At 49.7% G+C, this 22664-nt stretch overlaps 1 protein-coding gene across 8 annotated transcripts in view; it reads left to right on the top strand.

Moving 5' to 3' along the window:
• PSD3 (pleckstrin and Sec7 domain containing 3) overlaps positions 1-22664 on the top strand; it is a 128556-nt gene that overhangs the window by 60662 nt on the left and 45230 nt on the right. For 7 of the 8 annotated variants that reach the window (XM_075931345.1, XM_006111089.4, XM_075931346.1 and 4 more), the window contains 2 exons: positions 1147-1205; positions 4791-4880. In XM_075931345.1, coding sequence (XP_075787460.1) covers positions 1147-1205; positions 4791-4880 — 149 coding nt within the window. Of the gene's footprint in view, positions 1-1146; positions 1206-4790; positions 4881-20491; positions 21627-22664 lie in introns of those variants that run through there. The other variant, XM_075931351.1, reaches the window with a different exon arrangement.

Raw genomic sequence — 22664 nt, 5'->3', positions numbered from 1 at the left:
CAGCCCCACTCCACCCCCCACCTCGCCTCTTCTCTCTAGGGATGTACAAGGTAAACGGGGAACTGGTTACCTTAGCCGTATCGGCATGCTTACCAGGTCACCGGCTACCCGGAGGGCCCAGCCTGCAGGAGCAGCCACGGCAGGCCCCTTCAGCGCAGCCCCCGTGGTTAACTAGTTAAGCAAATCGCTTAACTGGTTAACTATTCGTGGTGGTTTTTACATCCCGACTTCCCTCCCAGTTCTGCCTCCTCCCCTCAGGCTGCCCCCTCCCCACTCTTCCCCCTCCTCTCCAGTGTGCCGGGGACCAGCTGATCTCAGCGGGCGGGAGGGGAAGGGGCTGATTGCAGGGCTGGTGGGAGGCATTGATCAGCAGTGCCACTAGCAGTAGGAGGCTCTGGCGGCAAAGGAGCAGCTAGCTGCCAGAGGGTGCTAAGCACCCACTCATTATTTTCTGTGGGTCTTCCAGCCCTGGAGGATCCACAGAATTGGCACCTTTGCCACATGCAGCTGCCGCCGCCTGTGAGATGGGTCCTGCAAGCAGCGGTTTCCTTCACCCTACTGGCCCTGCCTCGTGCGGGGTCTAAGACAAACAGGGCCGGAGTCGGGGTGTGTGTGGGGAAATCGTATGAGACCCTGTCGCTCAGGACTGCGTTTCTGGAAGACCAGACATACTGACGGAGAGAGGCTGTCACGTCCCCTGTCTGGAAGGTCAGGAGAGTCCCAGGCAAGGAGGCGGGGAGTTTTATTCTTTCTGTGCTGGCCCTAGCAAGCCGAAAAAAGAAAGAACTGATTCCATCTGGCGGACTGATACCCGCGAGGTAGCCAGCGCGTGTGGTTTTGTAGCGACTCTGTGTATCAGTCGATGCGGCCAGACTGTTTTGTCAGGGGATAAAAGCTGGAAGAGAGGAGGAGAGGAACGGACATCTGTGAAATCACTTTGGATTCATTTCCCTGCTTTTCTCTGTGTTTCTTCATGAGCAAATTCCCTTTCGGGTTAGGGGAGGAGGGCGGAGAGAGACCATCAGGTTTTGTCTTGTATCGGCAATGAGAGCCCCTCATCCCGAGGAGAAAAAGTGCCCTAATTTTTCCCTCTTGCTGCCTGGCTACCCTACTTGTGTGTGATATTTTTTCTGCTTCTTTTCCCAGATGGAGTCCACTGTCTCACATGTGCGGTGATGCTGCTGAACACTGATCTGCATGGCCATGTGAGTGCGGGTTCGTGGCGACTTGCCCCACCCCTGTTTTCAGGGGGCCTGTCGAAGTTGTGATGCTGGTTGCTGGCCAATCAGTCCTCTCGGGCTCCTGGTGCATGGAGCTCCTCTGTGGGGGCTGGACTGCGACTGGCCACACCGCTCGCTGCACAAGGCACATGGACGTCCATGCCTGCCCAAGTCCTGGGATGCCGTTAGCAGGCCCTGTATGCGGGTGCAGCATAATTCTGTTTGGGGGGCTCCATCTGTGACCATGCCCCCTCCTTGCCTTCTGGGGGGGGTGGGTGCTGTCTTCTGCCCCTTCGGTGCAGGACAGGAACAATTCTGACAGGCCCTTGTGCAAGGGAGGGTGAGACTCCTTAGCACCGTGGGAGAGCCTGGGAGAATCGAACCACGATTTCTAGCCCCTTTTGGTTCACTGCCATTCTGCTCGTGGCCGCCAGGTGGCAGAACAGGACAGGCCTTTGCGTGAGTTACCCTTGTGCTAGCAGACAGGCCAGGCAGCCTCTGCCCAGCACGTGAAAATTAATGCCAGGAGGTACCTTAGCTGCTGGTATTGCCATCCCGGGGGAGGAGAGCAATGGGATGCAAGGTTGCGCTGGGGGGCTGAGGTGGGAGGTGTACCAGCCTGAACTGATGTGATGCTGCTGTTGAATTTGTATTTCAGAACATGAATTTGCGGTGCAAGGAGGGTTGCTTTAAAGCACCCATGGGCTGACAAAAAATGGGTTCTTAGTGGGCAGGGGATGACTAAAACGAGGCAGACCTGTTCTCCCAACTTTTGGGAGCCTTTGGGTGGCTGCTAGGAGAAGGAGGTCGCCTCTTCTAGAGATTTCAGTGTCTCTCCAAGCAGTGTGTACACATTTCAGCTAAGACTCTCACAGCTTTCTAAGGGTCTTCCACATCCCAGTAATTTGAATAGAGAGTCCAGAGCCCCTAAGTGGCTTTGCAGATCTCAGCCCACCAGCTTTATGAGGGAACAGAAGTTTCAAGCAAACTCTGCTCTCCAAGGGCCCCAATCTCTCCTGCTGAGCACAGTATCCTCAGGGAGTCCCATTGGAGCTGGTGGCACATGTCAAGGAATGAGGCCGTGCTTGTTATAAGGGAAGATCAAGGTACAGGAATCTGCCCTAGAGTGTGCACCGTCAGATGGTTCCTTTGCTTAGTGTGCTGTTTAGCTGGAGACTCTGCCTACCTTGACACCACTGCCGAGGCTCAGAGGAGTCTGTTCGGTGTAAGACTGCAGGTTTCTGCCATTGGTGGAGATTACCACGCTGTCTTACACGTGGAGAATGCAGCTCAGTGAGAGACCCTGGCATGCGTTTCTCTTGCCTTCTCTTCCTTGGATCGCCTGTCATCTTTTTTTTTTTTCCTTCTTTCTTTTGGGTTTCCCTTATAGGTGGTAAGTTGTGTGTTTGAATGCAGTCTCTTTTGCACATATTGAAACCACCTGTTTTCGGACGATAGGCTAATGCTCCAACCTCTTGGCATGGCTCCTCTGTGCAGTGACGCTTCCTAGCGACGTGAATGAATGGAGCTAATGGACCACCCTTAATTCCTCCCTGTCTTGCTCTAGATCAGACTCTTTCCGTGTACTGGAGTAAGCCACTTCAGTTGCCGTCTGCTGGGAAAGAGCAAACCAGAGAGCCCCTGTAAATGTGGGCAGCAACCCGCTTCAGGTGGGGAAATGAATTGTTGAATTCTAGGGCCTGACTGGCAGCAAAAGCCTACATCTGAAATTAAAACCATCCCTGTTCAGACCAGGGCTCTGAAGCTTAATAAAAGCAGGCGTGAGGGCCAGGCTAGGGTGGCTGGCTGACGTGGTGGGGGTAGGATCATGGCTCAATCCGCTCCTCTCCCCTCCCTACCTGTGTACACAAGAATGGCCAGGCTGGGTCAGACCAAAGGCCTTTCTAGCCCAGTGTCCTGTCTGCCAACAGCGGCCAATGACAGGTGCCCCCCGAGGGAGTGAACAGAACAGGGAATCATCCAGTGATCTCTCTTCTGTCACCCATTTTCAGCCTCTGACAAACAAAGGCAAGGGACACCATTCCTGCCCAGCCTAGCTAATAGCCACTGATGGACCTAACCTCTATGAATCTAGATCTTTTTTGAACCCTGTTAAAGCCCTAGTCTTCACAACATCCTCTGGCAAGGAGTTCCACAAGTTGACTGTGCGCTACGTGAAGAAAAACTTCCTTTTGTTTGTTTTAAAGCTGCTACCTATTCATTTCATTTGGTAACCCCCCTCGTTCTTATATTATGGGAACGGGAAAATAACTTTTCCTTATTCACTTTTTCCACACCAGTGATGATTTTATAGACCTCTATCCTATCCCCCCTCAGTCTCCTCTTTTCCAAGCTGAAAAGTCCCAGTCTTTTTTAATCTCTCTTCATATGGGACTCCTTTCAAACCCCTTATCATTTTTGTTGCCCTTTTCTGAACCTTTTCCAATCCAAGATAACTTTTTGGAGATGAGGCGACTGCATCTGTACGCAGCATTCAAGTATATGTGCGCTGGTGAGCAGTTGCAGGCACAGAGATCATGGGATGCTGTAGCCCTAAAAGCCTGCAACTTCTGTGATAGATGGAGCTCCTTCGCTCTGTCAGGGTCTGTCTTTACGGCAGAGTTAACCTGGGCTCTGCCTTACGTGTTGTCCCTTTGCTAGCTCCTGTCTACACCTGCAGCCCTCCTCAGAGTTTTGTCCAGGCTGGCTCATCTGGGATATAGGCTAGAGCTGCTTTAACACAGGCTGGTAACCTCTCTACTTGACAGTGAGAGATCCACTGTCTTCCTATGATTCCCCCGTGTGCCTGGACGGACAGACATGCTCTCCCACAGCTCGGGGGGAAAGAATCACAGATCAGCTTCGCTTGCTGCAGCCCTGAGAGCCATAGCACACACCTGCAGAAGTCCTAGCAGAGTGCAGCAGCTTTGCAGTGCTGCTCACAGCCAGACTGATCCTCCAAGTGCATGGGAGACAATAAACCCAAAGAGGCCCTTTGGTTTAGACATGCAAGTGCAGCCCCAATCTCAGGGAATCCCCAAAAGTGAGGGTTACCGATGCTGGGTTTCATTCAGAGCTTTAGTTGCCAGTACAAGCTTTGTTGGTTTGTTTTTAAATTCTTCCCAGCTTGCTGGCTTTCGGGCTGCCACTTTGGCCATGTGGCTCCCGCTTTCTGGGAAGTCCGACTTTAAAGTTCTACGCGCACAGCCCTGCTTTTTGTTAAATGCTTGGAGAGCAGTGGATGAAAAGCACAGTGCAAACGCTAGGAAACCATCACCACCCCCTCCATCCCCATGATAGGACTTTTGGTGAGGTGCTATTGAACATCTATTGTTTGAATGGCAGCCTGGGCTATGAATGCACCTTTCCTGTGTGTTTTCCAGCGGGGTTCATGCAGGCATGCTCGCACTAACATCTGTATAATTCTGGGAATGCTCCCAACCAGGCCTGCCTTGGGCTCCAACTAACACAAAGAGGTGCCACCCACCCAGATTCGGTTTACTTCGGTCTCACCATCGCTGGTCAGCAGCACCCATCTTCTTGTGTAACGAATCTGTTGCTGTCTTCCAGAACATTGGGAAAAAGATGACCTGCCAAGAGTTCATTGCTAACCTCCAGGGCATGGACGAGGGCAAAGATTTCCCAAGAGGACTGCTGAAGGTAAGGGATGGATTTTACAGCCAGCTTTAAAATAAGAGATTTGTAGAGCCCTGCAGATCATGCACGGCTCATTTTTGCGGCTACAGATGTGGATATGAAATTTTGTGTCTGCGCAGGGCCCTAGAGATTTAGTGTTCCCTCCACTGACTGGTTTCTGAGTCACAGTTAAAATAGACCCCGGAGTTTATTGGATTCCTGTTTGTCATGATGGTGAATGGGCTTTTCTCTGCTGCCAGAGTGCATGGAGAAATTCACTCCTGTAGTCAGGAGTCCCAGGGAGAGTACCTGATGTGCACTAGCGCAGTAATCTCTGCAGAATCGGGGCGAGAGTTTTTAATAAAAAAGAAACAAAGGTGTGGCGCAGACTAGGAGTGCTCTGTAATGATAAGCGCAGACACAAAGCCAGCCGGTTATTGCCGCTGTATATTTTAAGCGGGAACGCTGAATTGTGTATTATAGAGGTTTTTCTGTAGCGCTTGGGAAGAGGCGCATAGAGGTTTTCACATCAAAGCGAGAGAGATAATTCCAGATTAGAATGCATTGTGCTGCTTTCCTTCAGGGTTGGTTCATATAATGTATGCAGGCCTGAATAACTGCAGAGAGCCTGAGATGGCTGCATCTCATTTTCGTAGCAGTTATGGGGGGGGGGGGGGTGTTTCTTTTCCTTTGTCTGGTTGAAACATCAGGCTGCTTGAAGGGAGACAGGAGTTGACACACTCGAGCTCGTGAATGGTTCAGTAACGAGAAAATACAAAATATTGTTGTGCTTGGCATCTGACCCAAAATGTACTGAAGTGTATGGAAAGATTCCAGTTGTCTTTTGGAGCAGGCCTCTAGAGAAAGGCAAGGCACAGTACCTTGTGCAGGGTTGGAGGCCTTGTGTGTTAATTTTTATGGTTACTCCGGTTGCTCTTGGCTCCTCCTGGCTCCGTTGCCTAAATTTAAGCCCCTCTTTGGAGGGGAGGGGGAATGAAAACCCGGGCCTGGGTTGTTAATAACTGCAGCCTCTCCGAAAGGTAAACTCGTTCCTACCACTGCCTTGGAGAGACACAGTGGGATTATTTTGCAGAACGACTAAAGGCCCTTCTTGACGAGCTAGAACTCAAGTGCTGTCTCTAAATAGCCCCTTTTAGCGCAGGGAAGGAAGATTTCCATTGTGCTCGCTTGCTGTTTATACTCTGCTATTAGAACAGTGTTGGTTAGCCTAGACTGTGCTATAAGGCTCTTTAGAACTGACCTTAAAACTTAGCCCGGGTAGCTCTTAAAACTGAGATCGCTGGCTCTGTGTCAGCTGGCTCTGCGTCGCAGGGAATGTGGCTTGGAGGGGTTGTTTTGGAGGCTAACGAGGGTCTGGCTGGAATGCACAGCTCTCTCTCTGTCCCTGCCATTGTCCCTGTGCCTGGCACATGCTTTCATTTGTGTGGATGGGTGATTCAACCCCCGTCCGGCCCCCGGATCAGAGGAGGAGGCAGAAAAATGGCTTTTACTGCCACCGTTGCTGGTGCCCTAGCTCTGCTGAGATTTGCTGTGGTCCAGCGGAGGACTTTCCCTTCGTTGTTTTTCTTAGGAAATCTGAATGTACTGAAAAGCAGGAGCGTTGTTTTACAGTAGCTGTCTTCCTGGCAGTCTGCAGCCGACGTCCTAGCTGTCCATACACGCTTTAAGTTTGGAAATAAAAAAATAAAAAAATCAAACCTTTGTTTAGCCAGATGCTTTTAATTTAACTGGTCCACTAGCAACATGGTAGCTGAAAGCAAATTCAGTGTCTGACTCAGAACCCCTAAAAATGGTGCCTCCCTAGCGTCCTGTTGGATACATGCCGAGTGCACAAGGTGGCACAGTGTCACAGCCGACAACGTAACGGCCAGCAAGATGCCCACCTCTCATCAGTACAGCAGGGGGACAGGAGAGAACCAGACCTCTGCAAGTCACAAATCTGTCTCCATTCTCCTCCTGGGGACAAGCAGAGCATTTGCCATCACACTTTAAAGGTATCTTCCCAAGGTTAGTAGATTCAAGGAATGTACATTTGTATTTTGTTATAGGCTCATGGGTTTAAGGAAAGAGAAAATCACTTAAACCCTCGGGAACCATCCAGCTAGTTTTCAGGGAAGCTAGCCATGAGAAATTGGAGAAGGTTCAGAGAAGAGCAACAAAAATGATTAAAGGTCTAGTAAACATGAGCTACGAGGGAAGACTGAAAGAATTGGCCTTGTTTTGTCTGGAAAAGAGAAGACTGAGAGGGGACACCATAGCCGTTTTCAAGTATCTAAAAGGGTGTTGTTAGGAGGAGGGAGAAAAATTGTTCTTGGCCTCTGAGGATAGGACAAGAAGCAATGGACTTAAATGCAGCAAGGGAGGTTTAGGTTGGACATTAGGAAAAAGTTCCTGTCAGGCTGGTTAAACACTGGAATAAATTGCCTAGGGAGGTTGTGGAATCTCCATCACTGGAGATATTTAAGAGCAGTTTGGATAGACACCTGTCAGAGATGATCTAGACCAGGGCTACTGAACTTTGGAAGCCCTGGGGGCCACAGTGATACTCCCAGCACATGCCGAGGGCTGCAGCTTAAGTGTGATTGCATATACATGCAAATATATATGCAAATAGCTTCTTTCACACTGATGGACATGAATACAAAGCACTTCCCACAATGCCCTGGCTCTCCCGGCACCACCTCCCTCGGGGCTAGAAACGCCGACACCCTGTACCCGTCTGTTCCAGCCAGCCCATCTGCTTGGGTCTTTCAGTGCTCACCCTGACTGGGAGATGCCTCGCCGTTGTGGAGCGTGATCCCAATGGAGGCCGTGTTCAAAGCATCCTAGCCATGGGCCATGTGTTGGGCTCTGCAAAAACCCAAACCTCACTGTGGGCCACAAACAAACAGCCCGTAGGCCGTGTGTTGAATAGCCCTGATCTAGACGGTGTTTGGTCCTGCAGGGGACTGGACTTGATGACCTCTCGAGATCCCTTCCAGTTTGAGAGCCAGGTTTAATGAAGAGCTGCAGACACTGATCTTCTGCGTGGGGTCAAAACAACCAGTGTGCTTATTTTGTGCACCTTTGAAATAGCGCACTTTTGGGTTCAGGAAGCTGGCGAGATAGAATGGTGAGGCTGCTGGAAGCTGGGTAAAACTCTCTTCGTTATCAGTTCAGAAGATCTCTGAGGTGAGAGCTGGATTCCCCCTCTCTCTGCAAGAGAGGTCTCTTTGCTTTACTCGGGTTTTTTGGGTATACAGCAGAGAGCTTCCTGGGGTAGGGTGCAGAGTCTGTGATCCCACTTCAGGAGCTGCGGTGATTATTCTTGCTGGAATTTGAAATGAGAAATCCAGATCCGATCTCCAGTGCTGCGTGTCTTCCTGAGGATTTGCTGGCTCATAGTGAATACAGCTTTCCTCTGATATCTCCGTCTGTGATCCATCTCCCCCCTCCCCGGCCTTGTCACGTCTGAGGTTCTTTGCTTTAATGTTGAAAACCATAGAGGCAAGTAAGCCTACATAACGGAGATTAAAAGCGTGGTTCCCTTGGGATCGGATTGCAGTATTTATCCAATCAATATCTGACCAGGCTGGGAGAGATGTTGGCTTGGTTTTTATTCCTCCCTAGCTGCAGTAAAACCGTCTGTCGCATGTCCCATGCTGCTACCACCAGTTACTAATATGCAATAGAAATGGAGCTCTCGGGCCCTTGTCTTCTTTACACTAAGGCTGCTTTATGCTGCTCTGGCAGTGCAGAGGCCTCAAAGTGGGTGCCAGTTGTTACTTACACATCAGATTAGAGTAAAGGGTCCTCGGGGTAAATGCGAATCAGGCCCATGGGCTGTGATTCTTCCCTCCCATGCACAGGTGTAAATCAGGAAGACTCCGTAGTGTTAGCTGGTATTCAGAGAGGGGAAAATCAGACCTGTGAAATCCAAGCAGAATTAGGGGAGGTTTTTTGGGGGTGAAGCCTTTTTCTTTTTAAATCCCACCCTTGGATTCTGAGCTTACACATGCCAGCCACACCAGAGATTTGGCATCGTGTCAATCTCTGATCAGACAGGTTGACCTTGACTTCCTGGCCGTGTTTCTACTTCCAGCCCATTAAAATAGTACATTTTCCTAGTAAAAACTCCTGGATCCTTGGAAGGCTAATAAAACCCTGCAAGGAATATGAAATGTCAGTGATGACTGTATCTGTGTAGCCTTATGTGGCGGTGTTGTTCACTCCAAAAGCAAATCTGGAGTCAGACCACTATCTACATTTACATGGGGGAGCAGTGGCAGATTTGCGATAGATAGAAGAACCCAGGGTAGCAAGTAGGGATGCCTCCTTGGCCTCCCCCCACCCATGGGATCCCGTGGTTAACTGGTTAAAAGTAACATATAACTAGCTAACCGATAAAACGGGATTTTACATCCCTAGTAGCAAGCGGCACTGGAGGCATGTCCGAGCAAGTATACCTGGAATTCTGGTTAATTGCTGTGTGTACACGTGTATGTGTTGGGGGCCAGCTTGAGGGACCTCACAATAAGACTGAGAAATTGGATAGCACAGAGGCAGATGAAATTGACCAGAAACTAATGAACGTTAATGAGCAGTATTAGGAGAGAGTCCGGACGCGGTCTCTGGCTAAATGGGACGGGACAGGTGGTCTCCGTATGGGAAAGTTGGAAAACTGCTGGACTAGATAAGAGGCATAATTTATCTACGGGCCATAGTCTCCTTTGGCTCCTGTTCCTTTGGGCTGGTATAACGCCATTGTCTTCACTGGAGTTCCTCTGGACTTACACTGGCATGAGTGAGGCCCTGTATGTCTTGGGAAGGGCGCTAGGTAGTCACAGTTAATAAAATGTCCAGCTTTATGCAGTGAGACGAGATCCAGGGGATAACCCAGCAAATATGGGTTCTTTGCTAAATCGGTGGTGCTGTGCACCCTCCCTTTGGAGACTGCATTCAGCCTGGTTGCCATGGCTCCAGAAAAACATCCCAGCTCCAGCATAGGGTTCTGGAAGGACCAGGAGGGTGACCTGTCAGATGGAGAGTGTGTGTGTGTGTGGGGGGGGGGTTCTAGCCCTACAAAGAGGAGAGGCACATGTTCAGCATTCTTTTATATTAGAAAGGAGAAGAGGAAGAGGAAATGGAATAAGACAACCTGTGAACCCTTTTCTTGTCCTCGCAGCCAGCTGTAATTTCCAAAGGACACCATCCAGAGCCGAGCTGATCTGTCAAATTCAAGGGCACTAACCTGATAAGATTTGAAAGGGAAAAGTTTGCATGTGTGGGAATATGCTCTGTTCCAGTCCCAAGATATAGGGCTTGATTTGGGAACTACTGGGTGGACTTCCGTGGCTTATTTTGCAGGAGTTCGGGCCTTAAGTCTATGAGGAACGGCACCGGCAGTTTCAACAGCTCGTGTGAAATGACAGTGGCCCATAAACTAGTCAGCAACCCGGGGGCCATGTAGAAATGTCTCCCATGGCACAATCATCCAGAAATAAGGGAGGCTGGGAGATTTTGGAATTGCCTTTGAAGCATCCACTGTGGCCCTTCTTGAAGAACGGCACCATGAGCTCCTCTTGATGAATGTGCCATTCGTCTATTCTGCTCTGACTGTTCTCGTGCACTTAGTCACCCTTTCTTGTAGATTTGTGTTAGGTGGTGGATGTTTGTCAAAACTGGACATGGCGGTGATTGTGCTAGTAAACGAAGAGCTCATGAAAAGGTGCGTCTACCTCACCTCCAGCAAGAGTGGGAAGGATGAAGAGGAAGGAAGGGACTGTATAGGCTGTTGTTGGTGCAGGAAGAGGCTTCTGGGGCTCATTAGGGAAGCAGGCCTTTGTGGGTACGTCTACACAACGGCTGGGAGGTTTGGTTTGCTGTAAAGTGGACATACCCACGGTAGGTCTGTTTGAGTGAGTATGCTAGAAACAGTAGCGTGGCAGGCTGGATACAACTTCATTTGGCCCTCTGGGCATGTACATGGGCAGCTAATGCAAGCCACTGCCTGTTCATATTGCCGCGACAACACGGTTGTACCTAGTGGCTTAGTGTGAGTGGAGCTAGTGCAAGGGTGTCAATTGGAACTGGGCATTATAGCTTCCAGCTAGGGATGTTAAATATCAGTTAATTGAATAGCTGATTAACCTCATGAATTCTTACTGGTTACTTAACTATTCTATAGTCCCCGGGGGTGGGGCTGGCAGCCAGTGCGCTTCAGCCCCACGCCCGAGGAGCCCCTGCCACTCCGCGCTGCTGCCTCTCTATCTGAAGCAGCAGTGCAAGGTGCCAGGCGGGAACTGGTCTATGAGAGGAGCCAGTTTAAAAACCAGCTCCCCTCGCGGACCAACTGCCTGTCTCCCTACGCTGCTGCCTCTGATACAGATGCAGCAGATCAGGGTGGCAGAAGCCCCTGTCCGAGGGAGGTCTGAGATCTCGGACTTGGCGCAAGCCAGAAGTGAGCTGGGCTGCCTGCCTGGCTCCTAATACACTTTAAATGCAGAGCCGCAGTAGGGGCAGGTCCTGGACGCATCGCAAGCCAACTCTGAGCCAGCCTGCTAAAAATTGTACTGGTGGGGGGAGAGGGAAATGCATGTCGTCTATAGCATTAACCTATACGCTTTTGCTTATCGATTAATCGGCTGCACTATTCCATCTCTATTTCCAGCTGCTGTATAGACACACCCTCAAAGGCCACGCTTAGGCTGTGAGAGAGGCTCTTTAACTGTAGGGAAGCACACGGTGTTACTGAGCTCTGAGCCAAGGTGATCCCTGCCTGTAGCGCCCAGGGCAGTACGCGGTTTTCTTGGACCTGTAGAGTCATTGCTGTAGTGTCCCTAGAGAAGCAAGGCCACTTGTTGGGTTGGCGAGGGAGGGAGCTGGAACGAGACGAGGTTTTAGAGTAGCCTTTCCCCGTTAACACCCAGAATGGAAACGGTCCCGGTGTGTCGTTGCTGCGTGCTTGCCGCATGGGTGGAAGGCTCTGGCTATTCATAGAGCTGATGGGAGGTTAGGGAGCTGTGCACTGGAGTGACTGTCCCAAACGGAGAGGAGACAGGAGCCCAATTCTCCCCAATAAAGACTAATCAGTTATAGCTGTTGTCAGGAAATGTTTGACGGGGGCAGCTTGAAGCCGTGGGACATTTAAGGCCCAATTTTCAAAGCCATTTTGGGTGCATAGAGGCACCGAAATGAAGTGGCCACATTTTTACGTGGGAGCTCGGAGGTGCTGACCTGTTGGAAACCTGGCCCCGCATTTCCGAAATCCTGTGACTACTTGATCTGACTCCTTGAAAGCCGCAGTTTCCTGCGGCAGCGGCAAAGCAGCATGTGTCTCGCTTGGCTGTCAGCGTCTTGCACTTAGTTAAGGTTTTGTTTGTTTGTCTCATGCCTTTCTTTCTAGCATGGGTCCTCCCCCCCCGCCCTCCTTACGCCCTCTAAAGCAGCGCTTGGTTAGAAAAGGGTTCCTGGCATCCTGTTTGTTCCAGTCCAGTCATTTCAGATGTCTAATGGAGAAAGGGGGCGAGTGTAAAGATGCTAAGTTGCTCCTCATTTACCCAGAGGAAATCATTCTGATCACACTGATGTGTGCACAGTAATTGCTTTCCTTGGTATCCACTGCACGCCTTCTCATTTGTGCACCGCATGGGTGCTCCACTAAGGGGTTTTAACCCCCTGCGGCTGCAAAATGGAAAGGGGAGGCCAGCTACTTTGCAGCCAGATCACAAGGGAGTCCTGGGGAAGTGACAGTAGGGAAAGGCTGAGGACCGCTGCCTGACCGTATTAATTCCTAGAGTGCTTTTATTGGTATAGTATCGCACCTGGGGACAGCAGCAGCATAGGCAGCTTAAAAAAAAAAAGCCATTCCGTTCAATGTGGGATCAAGAATGAGGAGAATATTTTACCAAAAGAACCCAACACAAATCTGCACGCAAGATCGAAGGCATCAAGGCAGTCTCTTGTAGTTTCTTTCTCAGTAGGGACACAATTTTCCGGTTGTTTTCTGCAGCCCATTCTAATGCATTGAACTATTTAAAAAAATCACTTGCCTCCAAACCATTCAGGTTGCTAAAAGGTAACAATGCCAACCTGCAAAACACAAAGCCCAGGAAATGCAGAGTAAAAGCATCTGCAGACATCATCCTGCGCGGACATGTGCTGCCCATTCCCCTAACAAATTAACCCCGGTCACCACGGTCATTCCCAGAGTCCTTAACTCTGCCCGCTGCTTGTTGCCAGTGCTCCTGTGAGATAATCTCTTCTCCGGTGCTAGTGGTTAGGATGTTGTGGATTAGAACCTGTTATGTACCGAAGCCAGTTAAAGCAAACCTGTTTATCACGCAGAATTGTGAATGTTGCAGATGTACTGCTGAGTAGCTTCACTAATTAGTGAGATTCTGATGCTCTTACACAGAGTAGTGCTTTACTCCATAAATAGCCTTATTGAAATACAGATGAGAAGGGGTGTTGGAATCTGTCCCTAAGAGCTATTAGCACGATCAGTGTTCTGTTGTTGTTAAGGTGGATGTCTGGTCCAGACTTTGGAGTCCAGCTACGTCAGCAGAAATCTCTAATATCTGTATCCTTCTCTAAAGGCAGATAAGCCCTAGTCTGTTTTGTCTGAGAAATCAACACCAGCTACCAGCAAAAGTCTCATTCTGTCCACCAGCATCGTGCCTCTGAGCAGAGGGAATGAATGCTTTTTGAGCAGTGGCGAACTGCTCAGGAGACAAAACCTTTAATAGGTGATCACAAAATACAGACTCTCTTCTTATATGCTTCAGGGGTGGCCCAGAGGAAAGAGCTTTGGCCTGGGAGGTGGAAGATATGGACCCTGTCCCTTGTTGGTCCTGCTGGTGTGACCTCTGCCTCTCTGTGCGGCTCTCAGTCTTTAGCTGTTGAAGTTGTAAACTCTTTGGGGAAGAAAACTCTTCACCCCTACATATTTATTCAGCAGCTAGCACAACGGGGCCCTGATTTTTGGGCAGACCTCCAGGTGGCAGGGAATGAGACAGAATCAGCTGAGAGTCTCCAATATTGACAGCAGCAGCTGTGTAGTTTGGTACCGGTTTCTGAGTGATTGCTTAGGGTTTCGTTTTCATCCACGAAGGCCAAGTTTCCATAATGTATTGTCCGCATGTGGGCCATTTCAAAATGGATTCTTCAAGGTAGGAACAGTCCATTTCTGCATCCTGTTAAATTGATAAAAGCTATGAAAATGTTTAGCAGCTGTAGAAGATGAACATGTTCATTCTGAGCTTTCCACCTAGCTCTCAAAATTGTCGAGATTGTCAGTTCAGAAAATACATACCGTGCTATTTAGAAATAGTGAGGACTGTCCCTTTAAATTTCAGAAGCCTCGGCTCCTTCGTAGTCGGGAAATCTCTAATACAATGTCACACATACATTTTGGTCCTTCTGACATATTACTCCCACCTCCACGTGGGTAGAAAACAAATTCTGAGAAACATTCTTTGATCTTCCACCCACTGATCTGCTAGGGATTTCAATTCTGTACTGCAACTCAGGGAAAGAGGGAGTAGAAATATAATTTATACCATGTTTTTTAAAAATGCCGTTTCCTTTGATTTGGGAATGACTGCTGTGTCTGTCCTCTGTGCTCCTGCGCTCTGTTAGTCACTGAATGGCACAGGGCTACTCTCTGTAGCAGGGATGTAAAAAACATGAACCGTGTAACCGATTACAATTCAATTGGTTACACGGTTAAACGCTGTTGGCCTCACAAGCTGCCAGGCCTGCAGGCCTGCAGGAGTTTAACCGTTAACTGGAACCGATAAGCATGCAGCATTAAACTCTTACATCCCTATTCTGATGGCTACTGAAACTGTGCTCCTTTCAGATTATAACACCATGTTACAGCATGAATGTTGATGTTTTTCTTTGATGCTTGACATTGACCAGAACACTGAGTCTGATGAGGAGGTGTGAGTATTAATAAGATATTAGGGGACACTAAAGGCCCTGGTGCCCAGCATGCAAGCCACTAGCCACGTGTGGCTAGTTGGCTGGTTGCGTGTGGCTATTGGCTTGAGCAGTGTGGCTAGTTGGCTGGTTGCGTGTGGCTAGTTGGCTTGAGCAGTGTGGCTAGTTGGCTGGTTGCGTGTGGCTAGTTGGCTGGTTGCGTGTGGCTAGTTGGCTGGTTGCGTGTGGCTAGTTGGCTGGTTGCGTGTGGCTAGTTTGCTAGAGCTGTAGCCGTTCTAGTGGCTACTGCTTCAGAACTGGTTGGACACCACAGACTTAAAGGAATGCCTACGCTGTGTGGAAAGGTCAGATCTGCGGGCTTGTGGACTCGGTGTCTTTTCCAGCCACCAGAAGTGCCGGATGGTGTTGCAGGCCTGCATTTGCAGTTGCTGGACCAGGGTCTCACCGCTGTGCTCACGAGTCCCTCCTTCCCTAGGCAGACCTTCTGACTTGAGCTTGCGGCTTTCCCTGCAAAATGATGGGCCCCGGCTCTGACCCACCCCCAAAGCTAGGTCCTAGGATCAGGGCCGTGAGCTTGCTGACCCACGTCGGACTGATCTGTGGGTGGGTGGGCACAGGGCATGGGCTCAAACTGGGTCAGAGGTTGGGCTTAGCGTGCAGGGCAGACCGACCCGTAGGGGCTGGTTGGGGTTGGGGTCGGGGAATTGGAGCAATGCAGATCTGGCGACGTTGCCCTGTGTCCCTTCATCAGGCGGGGGCATGCTGGAGGTGGGGCCAGGAACAGGAAGGAGCACGTCGGGAGGCTGTGCCCATGGCAGACAGCTCCACAGGGAGGCCTGGGCAAGCCGGCAAGCAGCTCTGGCGAGGTTGCTGTACAGCAGCCTAATGCAGTTTGCTTAGAGCCGCGCTGACTTAAACCTCAGCCCAGCTTTGCCCCTGGCCTTTGCCTTCCGTGCTGCTTCTCTCTGGAGGTAGAGCCCCGAGTGCAGTACAGGATGCCCACGTAAAGCCCAGGCCATTGTGAAAGGAGCCCTGAGGCTGTGGATTATGTTCGGCTGTATGAATCAGAGGCTGGCGTGCGCCTTCATCCAGCTGCCTCTGATGTGAGAGAAGTCCGTGTGAAGAGCGTCCCATCTGGGCCCAGCTGCGGGGAGTATTGATTGCCAGTGCAGAGTCAAGGTTGTCAGTGAACTAGCCAGAGATGGTTTTTTTCCTGTGTGTATGCAGATGTGTGATTCAGCAGTGAATTCTGAAACCAGCTTTACTGTAACCTTACTTGTGGTGCATGGGTTTGGTCTAGATGAGATTTGTTTTTTGGATGGATGTCTTCAGTGGTACGTCGTCTCTCCTTCGGCATTGGGCAGCTGTAATATAATGACATTTTTATGTGGAATGATATGTTGATAGCTTTTAAGTGGCAATTTCAATTAATGCATAACTCTGTTTGGCTTTGGGAGCGGAGGACATAATGGAATATAGTTATTAAAATAAACACCCGATTCCCTTGCAGGTTTTCCCTGTTTTGGGATAAATAAAAACATAGCGCGACCTACAATAAGATGTTAATGAGGGCTGAGGGGACGGTCTAGGTGGGAGGTGAAGTTTCCTCATTCCCTGGCTCTATTTCTAGCAGTTGGAATGGGAATGTTCAGCGGGAATTTTTTTCAGCATTTGTGCAGTATCCGTGAAATCCCTGTTATCGCAAAGGAGTTTGTTTTCCGTCTCTTAGTGCTCTTCATGGTTAGTAACATGACACTTCATTTCAGCAGCGACTTATTTTGGTTTCAAGTGCAATGTTTCGTTCTTCTATCCCCACCGCCTACACCCAAACAAAAAAAAAACTGGACTCACCACAGGACTATGTTGGTGTTACTCGGTTGACTTAAATCGATTTGCCGACTTACAGAGTCAGCTCCATGGAAGTGTTGGATGCTTTGTTGTGTTCAGACACATCATACACACCTGTACACCATGTATTTTAATTAAAGAACATAGCAAGGTTGTGTGGGGGAGGGTAGGATCAGACTCAGACTCTGTAAATGTTTTGTCTTGTGTAGTAGTGTATTGTGGCCAAGATGGCTAGGATGAAGACAGTGTGGCTAGATAACATCAGAAAGCTAGATGGAAATCCATCATCCTCCAACCATGCATGAAACATGCTGTTATCCTATTACCACATCTCCTCATTTTTAGCCTTTCCCTGACCACTTGTGCGTGTAGAAGACAAAAGGAGTTGCGGTCGGGTATCAGGGACTGCTGTATACATGGTCGACTGAGACATTAAGATTTAATTTAGGTTGTTAACCTCTGCTGGGTCAACAGACCTCAGAAATCATTCTATTAAATATCCCTATAATATCTGTTCCCTGAAGACAGTCAATTGCTGATTGCCTTTTAGTGGCCATGTTTAAGAAGATATATATGATATGCTTCGTTCATGCAACGGAACCCACCTGCATTGTGTCTGTTTGGAGTATGCGTTTGTTGTTGTTTTTTAATTAGAGGAAGATCTTCCTCTGGTGAATACCCCAATTTACTTAATATTGTTGATTTTTTTCTGTGTCCTAATATGAATGCTGTACCAATATATCATTTGGTGTCAGGGGTGGGTTGCGATTTTATTATTTTCTCACTAGGGTCAGGCTTGAGTGGTGCTAATGGAGTCTAATCTCTTTGTAGATAGTAAAGCTCTTCTTCAAATACAGAAGCAGGAGTTATTGTGGGCAAGTCTGCATTACAAAACAAAATCGACGTACCTTTATGTCAACCTACAGCCCCTGCAGTTACTAAACCGGTTTGGCATGTCCACACTAGCTCTTTCTGTTGGGGTGTGTGCCCTCACCCGGAGGGTTGCACCAATTAACTGTCAATGGGGGGGCCTTGTGGGGTGCTGACATCCAGAGCCCCACCATGCTGTGGCTCAAGAGTGCAGCTGCTTAAGGTCAGCCTATTTCTGGAGTGTAAACGAGGCCTTTGTTCTCCACCAAGCCCCTATCGAATTGCTCTTCCAGGACCACAGTGTCGAGTTTTCCCATTTGTATCACCCCCTGATATTTTGAACTAAAATAAATTCCTTTAATTGACTGTTTCCAAAGTGTCCAGACAAATGCTTGCTAATTTCTTCCTGTTGCTGTTAATTATTTACACAGCAGTCGGGCCAGGGAATCAGGGCCCAGTTGTGCCAGGTGATATTCAGGGAGATACTTCCTGCCCTGCAGACCTCACAGTCTAGGTGATGGTAAAGTTCTGCAAGTGGACGAGAGCATGAGGAGGAGGTGGTGAAGCATGAAAAGGAGCAAATCACCGTATAAGAAGTCAAGGGTTCAGGTTGCCCCCTGCCTCAGCTTCGCGACATACTGGAGGTCAGTAGGCATCCTGGCAGAGGACTTACGGAGGAATTTAAAAGATGAGCAAGCCAGTAACTTTGTGGAGTTTTTTCACTTAAACCTACCTAATAATTGAGACCAAAATTTTCATTTGTGCCTTCCCAATGTTGGATGCCCAAAAGGAGACGGCAAAGGCCTGATTTTCAGAGATGCTGATTTATAGTGGCGGTTGGAAAAGCGAACAGAGTGTTGGGACTCATTAAGACAGAAAATATCATATTGCTGCTTGATAAACCCTTGGTACGCTCACAGCTGGAATACTGTGGGCAGGTGTGGTCACCCCATCTTAAAAAAGAAAACATTGGAATTGAATGGGGTTCAGAAAAAGGCAATGAAAATGATTAGGGATAGGGACCAGCTGAGATATTAATAGAACTGGGACTTTTCAGTTTGCAAAAGAGACAACTAAGGGGAAATATAATAGAGGTGTTAACATCATGACTGGTGTGGCAAAAGTAAATAAGGGAAGGTTATTTATTCCTTCCCATAACATAAGAACTAGGGGTCATCAAATGAAATGAATAGGCAGCAGGTTTAAAACAAACAAAAGGAAGAATTTCTTCACACAATGCACAGTCTACCTGTGGAACTCCCTGCCAGAGGATGTTGTGAAGACCAGAACAGGGGTTCTGAACCTCCATGAATGTATCTATGCCAATTGCTATTAGACCGGATGGGCAGGAATGGCGTCTCTAGTCTCTGTCAGGGCTGGGAATGGGCAACAAGGGATGGATCACTCCATGGTTACCTGTTCTGTTCTTTTCTTTGGGTGCACCTGGCATTGGCCACTGTGAGAAGAGAAGATACTGGGATAGATGGACTTTTGGCCGTTCTTATGTTAGCCTCCACAAATAGGATCAGATCCTCTGCGTGGCTCCACCAGCATCACTGATTTTATACCAGCAGAGGATCTGTCCATCTGACTTCTATTTCCTTGAAGTATCTCTTGATTGACTCAAGTTCTGTCTTTCTGACCTGTCTGGAGCAGTTGTAGGGGATGTTCATCATGGTTTCCGTGGCATCACATAGACTGGGCCTTCCGCCACCGAGATTTCTGTCGTTAATCCACGGAAGACTGCAATAAAATTGCAAGGATACATTAATAGTCTGCATGCACAGAACTACCAGGCTGTTGCTAATGCTGGTGAGGAGTAAGAGGGTGACTGCTGTGTGTAGGGCACAGTACAGTAGGTATACCTGCCGAGGCATTCGTTCGAGATGACAGCGGGGTGATTCTAAGGAAAGCCATATGCTCTTCCTGCCCTGAGCCGGGGAGTGCAGAATACAGTCGATGTGAGTGACTGGCTCACTTCTCAGGGGCGCACTGGCAAGTGCAAGAGCTGATGTTCTGAAAGGAAAGTGGGTTTCAGACCAAGCCGTCACTCCTCGCAGAAAACGCAGGCGCTAATGAGAGAGAAGGGTTTAGCGGTGGCCCCGTGGCAGCGGTGATTTCTGCCACGTCCAGTCAGTGCGCAGGGGCGTTCACGGACACAGCTGCCAGTTGGGTCGGGGTCCTGGGCGCGGGAGATTTGACGAAGGAGCAGAACGGATCTGCGGCCGATGGAGAAGTCTCGAGTGCCCCTCGCACGGCTGCTGCGCTGACAACACCCCCCCATCTGTTGGAACCTGAGTGTCTGACAAGGCCCCGTGCCGATTGGGGTCCGAGCACCGAGTGGGAGGGAGACGGCATCTGGTTTATTTCCGGTATCACACGCATTTCTGCGCTAACCTGCAGCACTTCCTCAGTGCCCTGAGGCCAGCTTGGCTCAGCCGGAGCACAGCGGTGCTCTCTGGCTGCCCTGCAGCTGAGGGAGGGAGTGGGGAGAATGTGGCACCCAGCCGGCGAACCCCACACTCTATCCCCTGAGGATTCCCCTGTCACTGAGGGAATCTGACCAGGGAGGTCGTTTGGCCTGTTGTGCAGGGGATCAGACGAGATGATTTACTTGGTCCTGCCTTTGGACACGACGGGTCTCCAACTGCTTGGCAGCCGGCGGGGGTACTGCAGCAGTGCAAAGGCCGTCGAGGTGGATAGCAACGCGACTGGCACAGCCTGGTGTGTGTGCACGTTCATGAGCCTGCCATTTGCAGGGGTATCCTCTCTCCTGGGCTCGGGGCGAGGCTGCCATCGTCTGTGCCTCTGCCCCACGTGGCCGGGCGGCCTACCTGCTCCGTCCGGTGCCAGCAGCTGCCACTCCCTCCGTGCCGCGCACAGCAGAGAGCGCGCGCCTCTGAGCTGGTTGCTATGGCGACGGGCAATCTGCTGCGTTTCTGGGTCTCCGGCAGCCAGAAACGATGGGGCTTTTGCAGCGCCGAGGTAACCAGCTCCTCTCCCTGGCTGGGAGTAGCCGCTCGCCCTGCAGCTGGCGCATGTAGATGGGGCGGCATTTGCTCCTGCATGGAGGCCGGCACAGGGGCCGAAAATCCCTTTCGCCCTCAAAGTGGGGTCTGAGTGGGGTTTTAGGTGGGTGCTGCACGTTGCCCACAGTTTGATAACCAGAGTGGATGTGCTGGCCATGGCCATGTTCCTGTGTGGAAATGTTTCCTTCCCTGCCTGGGCCCACCCATTCACTGGGTGACTTCGGATAATCACTTAACACCTCAATTTTACCCCATCCTGCAATGGGCACTGCATGCCTCTTTGGAGAGCACTGGGCGGTATCTGCATCTCACTGCTGTTAGAGGGCAGACAGTGACGGGGGTGTCTTTATTTTCCTAACCGCTTTCCAGAGCCCCAGGATTGGTTTTGTAGCATCCTGGAATGCATCAGTCCTTTTCCCTTGTGAGACCCAGTGCCTGACGGGTTCCTGCAGGCTTTTATTTGTGGTGTCTTTATTTCAGTGCAGACATTAATGAGGGAGGCATGACATCACAGGAATAAAAGGGCTGCTCTCTGAATTGCGAATGAATTGCTTTGGCCTGTTGCCATTTGTTCCAGGATCTGGGATCTGTCTCTCCGCGTATGTGCCTGTGTTGGTGTGTGTCCAGGGAGGGGGAGTGGATGCTGAAGGAAGGAGGGGAGCAGGGGTGGAGTTTGTCTCTCTCTTTTTTTCAGGGCTGGTGACGTGAGCAATGCCTGGAACAATCAGACTGGCTCCAAACAGTGTAGTTGAAGATGCTGGAGCAAACCGCCGGGTGCATTTTAAGCAAACGCTGATCACTCCAGCTTAGATTCCACAGACAGTCCTTAGAGATTTGTCTCCACCTTTACTACCTTGCACTGGTCTGGGACGGGCCATTCTCTCTCCTCTCCTCTCCCCCCTCACCCTCACTCTTGGAAATGATTGGAGTTAATAGTGTGCAGAGCACCAGCAAGGTCCGCGTGAGAGCCACAGGTTCTGTGAAATACTCCCGCGAAGACTCTCTCTGGCGACAGTCCCACCGCTCCAAGTCTATGAAAATCTCCAACTCTTCTGAGTTTTCTACTAAAGACAGCAAGGTAAAACCGATGCCCAATGTTCCTGTCTGCCGTGAGTAGGGATCAGAGATTAGAAAATCTTGTACGGATGGTCTGGTGAGAAAGGAAGGTATTTCAGAGGGCTGTGGGTAATCACTAGTGATCGCAGAATTACTGTGAAGTCAGGAAAGACCCGTTGCTTTGAGAAGAGACTGAAGGTAAACAGGATGGGGGTTATATTGATCGGATTTAAGGGGGATGCCCTACCTCGAAGCTTGATGCAACAGTAAACACCAAAAACGTGCGAGCCGGAATGCTAATCGGAGCTCTGCTCCCAGGCAAGCTGCCTGTATTTGCAAATTCTCTCTCTTGGAATTTTTTATTTTTGGAGAATTATTTACAGCAGTTTCTTTAAAATCAATTTCCTGCCCCTCTTGAAACGGCTCTGTTTTTGTCTTTGTGGGAGTTAGGTAAAAATCTCCTCTCCCTTGGACTGCATGATGAAATATTACCAAAAACCATGTATTGGACGGGCTTCACTGTACCACATTGGTAGAGATGTATGTTTGCTTAGCACGGATATAACCTACTGCTCCAGGAGCCGGGTGTAGTGTGCATTGAAACAGCAGAGCACTGTTGCTGCTGTTTGTAGGCAAACACACACACACATTGTATGCAGGGTTGGCACTTGCCTCATTCCTCTGCTCTCGCTCTCTGTGTTCCCATTCCCAGAAGTGCTGGTCACCTCCCGGAAGAGGTGGGTACCCCACACCACTCCAGCACCCCACAGCATCTTGCCCTCTATACGCAAGATTCTTTAAAGGGTGAGCTAATTTCCTTCCACCACTGCACAGATTATAACACTAGTTAGGATGTCTCGTAGCTGTTCGCTAGGGAGCATTCAAGATAAGGCCGGAGTGGAGTAGAAAAAACCACACACTCACACACATGCCCCCGCTTTCATTTATGCTGGAGTCCTCGTGTATCTATCTGTTCGAAATCCCAGTGCAGAAGTTACGTTGCAGCCGACTCTACTAAAGGAATGGCATGATGAAAAAAAAAATCTCTTCTCTCCGCCGA

Source organism: Pelodiscus sinensis, chromosome 6 (assembly GCF_049634645.1).
Source record: "Pelodiscus sinensis isolate JC-2024 chromosome 6, ASM4963464v1, whole genome shotgun sequence".
Lineage (NCBI taxonomy): Eukaryota > Metazoa > Chordata > Testudines > Trionychidae > Pelodiscus > Pelodiscus sinensis.
The sequence above is the reverse complement of the archived record's forward strand: the minus strand, read 5'-3'. Positions and strand labels throughout refer to the sequence as shown.